A 3,977-nucleotide genomic window follows, 5' to 3' on the forward strand; every position below is an offset into this window, starting at 1 on the left:
TAATGCGTAGCTAATGATTTTAGAAGCAATATATTGCAAATCCCAAATCATTTGTGTAGTCCTCTTATTAGATGTTATCATCACAATCACCAAATTAAGGTTGTCATCTTACACAGCAAAGATATAGTTTATACAACTCCTCCTTCCTACCAGGCATGTAAAGATGCTACCCATTTAAATCATGGCTTTTGCAGGTGCAGAAAAAGATTCATGAGCACATTGCCTTCTCCAGCAGTTCCTGCAAATTTCCACTCTTGTATGCTTCTGTAGACAAAAAAATAGATTCGCTGGTGAGTTTCACAATGATTAATCTTAAACCATTCACTTTATGAAAACTAATCATGATAGCATGTGCATGAACTGGTGCAGAACAGAAAGGATAAGACAACATCAGAGAATTCTCTCACAGCATAATCTGTCATTAACAACTGGCATAAGAAATCTCAGTATTGTCTCATGAAACCAGTGTTCTCACATGAAATGCCACCACTCCTTCCACCATCATAAACTAAAACTCACATCGACAAGATTATACAACCTGCGATAAGATTATACAACCTGGGACCATTTTCTTCCCAAAGGCTTTACTCATCATAACCAATTACAAGCGTGAAGTTGCATCCAGAATTGGAGGACAGAAACATCAATAAATCTAAGTAACCGCTTAGGCATAGACTTTCACACTGTTTTATTTAAGTGGTCAGTCAGCTAACACGTTACCCACAAAGGAAGTCACACACCCAAGTAGGTGAACCATTTCAATGTGATTACCATGAGTTCAGGGTGTGGAGCAGAGATGGATGTGAATGTGAAGTATATGGATTACTGGCAGTGGCTGAGTTTGTTACAGTTAGTCGAAAGCGATGATCAAATGAAACTACTATCAAGTATCAAGCAGAGAGAGGTCACAGGGAAGTCACTTACAAACTGGAAGGCCCATTTTAGGAGTAAGACCGACATGGGGTTTTGAGGGAGAGATACTAAGTAGGCTTCAAAGAATGAAGGTAGTACACCAAAGACAGAGCACATGAAGTGAGGGTTTTGACATTGGTTAAGCATTATGAGCTACACGAGTGGAAAGACCTAAGACTAAATAACTGATTAATCTATCCTAGCCTCTTTTGGCCAATGACACAAGTTTGATGCACCTCCATCAAAGTAAAGTCTCTGAATGTCGGTTTCTTGAAAGAAATACCAGAAACAATCACACCTAATTCTTTCCATTAAACTCTAATACTTGATTAAAAGATAAATATCACTTCACAAGCATTTAGCAAACAAAAGTGCAAAACCCAAGGCCCTTTCCTTACCATATAAAATTGGAAACCATTTAGATTTCTCAGTAATCATGGCACGTCAAAAATCAACAGAATCCATCTCAAGCAATATCAGAAAACACAACTCAATAAGTAAAACTTACCCATAGCGATGTCACAACCGCCAAAGAATTCCCCATCAATGTAAAGCTGAGGAAACGTTGGCCAGTTAGAGTACTCCTTCATCCCCTGCCTTAACATTTCATTTTCAAGTATGTTTATGGTTTCAAAAGGCACATTTAGGGACTTCAATATCTGAACCACCGTGTTTGAAAATCCACACATAGGGAAATCCTTGGTCCCTTTCATGAAAAGAATCACCTTGTGCGACGTAACAACCTTGTCCAGTGTTGCCTTCAGCTCAGGAGTCAAAGCTGGTAATCCGACCCACAAGAGCAGGATAACAAATGATGAACATCATCCCAGTTCATACAAAATGATCGATTATTCACAAAGAAAAATAGGTTAGGCCCTGAGTATCATTGTAGGGGTGATGGGTCATGCCCTAAATATGATTCTATTGCAAAATTAATTCTATCCAATGATTGATATCAAAATTTGCAGAGAGGAAGTGAGAAGTACCAGGAGAAAAGGAGCAACGAACGGAGAGAGAAATTCTTCTGGACCTAGGATTGGACTCGAGAGTGAAAGACAACTGCTTTCGCTTATCAACTACAATCCCACCGAAATAGCTCGGCTGAGCATAGGCAAACCCAGAGCGGCCGCGCACGGGTGACTGTGGGCTTATTGAGGTGATTCTGCCCATCACAATCGATGATGCTAACGCCATGGCTCGGTAGCTCCTGATTTCTTCCTTCCCCTAGGAGTTTGGAGAGTCGTCCAAAGCAGGTGAAGTGGTGAAATGAAACAGAGACAATTTTTTTGTTTTTTGTGGCTGTATTTTCATTTTATATATTAAGGTGGGCCTGGGCCCATATAGGTCCAAATAGCCGAAATTTGATAACTTTAGTCACTCCTCGGTTTTTTCTAAAGACAGCCCAATCTAAGTTGACCATCCCTTGTAAAAATCAATTGATGGGGTATCTTTAAAAAAATGGACTTTTGGAGGCCGGTACACTAGATTATACTTAATTGTAAAAAAGTACAATCACTAAAACATCCTTTTAAAAAAGTACACTGAGGATCATCTTTTACCAAAATAACCTCAAATTTGATTTTCTCTCTCCACGAATTGTGATACAATAGTGATACTTTTAAATAGAAGATCCAATTTAGTGTTCAATTTATATCTTTTGCTCATAAAATGATGATATAAATGTTAGAATGTAAATTTGATTGCATTACATGTCTTTCTGGTTCAATTATGTCATTTTAGTGGATTTTTGGTGTTGGTGATACTATAGTGATACATCTCTGCAGCTGTAAATGTTTTTCCAAAACAAGCAAGAGATGTACAAACCAAGAAAAGAAAACCAAGAAAGGAAAAGTAATTAGGAAGAAGAAGTATGTATACTGGTTCAATTATATCATTTTAATGAATTTTTGGTGTTCGTGATACTATAGTGATACATCTATGCACTTGTAAATGTTTTTCCAAAACGAACAAGAGAGGTAACCAAGAAAAGAAAATCAAAAAAGGAAAAGTAATTAGGAAGATGAAGTATGCATACTGGTTTAATTGTATTATTTTAGTGGTTTTTTGGTGTTGGTGATACTATATTGATACTATAGTGATACATCTCTGCAAAAAACGAATCAGAGTCCAGATCTGCAAAAAAACGAAGCACAACCGAGATTGAACAACGAAGCATAGTCCAGATCTGTCAAAAAAGAAGCAGAGCAACTCGAAGTAGTCCAGATTGAGCAAAGACGAAGAAGGCGATGAAGAGAGGAGAAACTTGGCCAAAAACGGAGAAGAAGGCAACGAAGAACAAATTCAGATCGAGAACTAGAAGAAGAAGAAGAAGAAGAAGAAGAAGAAGAATGAGAGAAAGAAGGAGATAACTTTTAGTAGAGAAGAAGGAGAGAAAGAGAGGAGACACTAGAGTTGGATAGTTGGAGGGAGAAGAAGAAGAAGAAGAAGAAGGGTATTGTAAGTATAAACTAAAAAATATCTTAAGTCAGATGACCACATTACCCTTAAATTGCACTTTTTTACAATTTTAAAAATGTCCATGACCTTTTTACAATTAAGTTGTCCAAAGTGATCTTACTCCCAATTATCCGTTAAAAAAAATCGGGATGTTACTAAAGCCACCCCTACAATTCAATCGGGCTCAATTGATCAACGCGACCCATTTTGCAAAATTGCAAGCCCACTCAAATGAAATGGTTTTACTTATGAAATTGATTTGTTTTAATAATTGATCATACTTTTTTATTTTACCAAAAACGGCACCATATGGTAAAACGACACCATATAAAATTATATTTTGAACATCTGATATGAGTTTAAATTCGAATCGTCAATCCTGCACACAAAAATTTCTCACCTAATAATATGATAAATTAGACTAAAGCCCAAGACGTGGAGTTTAGCGTACCACTAGCATTTATAAAAAAAAAAAAACTCAAGTTGGAATTTGTCATCGCAGATAAATAAGACTGGCACCGGGAAAAAGTGACATCATGGTGTTAGGCTGAATCATTCAAACCTACACAACCATTTCTTGGTATCACCAAAAGCCATTCAAAATTTCA

General features: G+C 37.0%; 1 protein-coding gene across 2 annotated transcripts; it reads right to left on the reverse strand.

Moving 5' to 3' along the window:
• Nucleotides 1-2,201, reverse strand: LOC120003390 (monothiol glutaredoxin-S14, chloroplastic). 2 transcript variants are annotated; one of them, XM_038852362.1, is made up of 4 exons: nt 1,899-2,201; nt 1,638-1,690; nt 1,421-1,505; nt 1-264 (listed from the first exon to the last, which is right to left on the reverse strand). In XM_038852362.1, exons 1-4 carry the CDS (start codon nt 2,104-2,106, stop codon nt 209-211), a joined length of 402 nt encoding a protein of 133 aa, XP_038708290.1. In that variant the 5' UTR covers nt 2,107-2,201; the 3' UTR covers nt 1-208. The 2 variants fall into 2 exon arrangements, with proteins under 2 accessions (XP_038708290.1, XP_038708289.1); XM_038852361.1 differs by having other exon boundaries at nt 1,421-1,690.
• Between the last annotated feature and the right edge of the window lie 1,776 nt (nt 2,202-3,977).

Source organism: Tripterygium wilfordii, chromosome 8, assembly GCF_013401445.1.
Source record: "Tripterygium wilfordii isolate XIE 37 chromosome 8, ASM1340144v1, whole genome shotgun sequence".
Taxonomy (NCBI): domain Eukaryota; kingdom Viridiplantae; phylum Streptophyta; class Magnoliopsida; order Celastrales; family Celastraceae; genus Tripterygium; species Tripterygium wilfordii.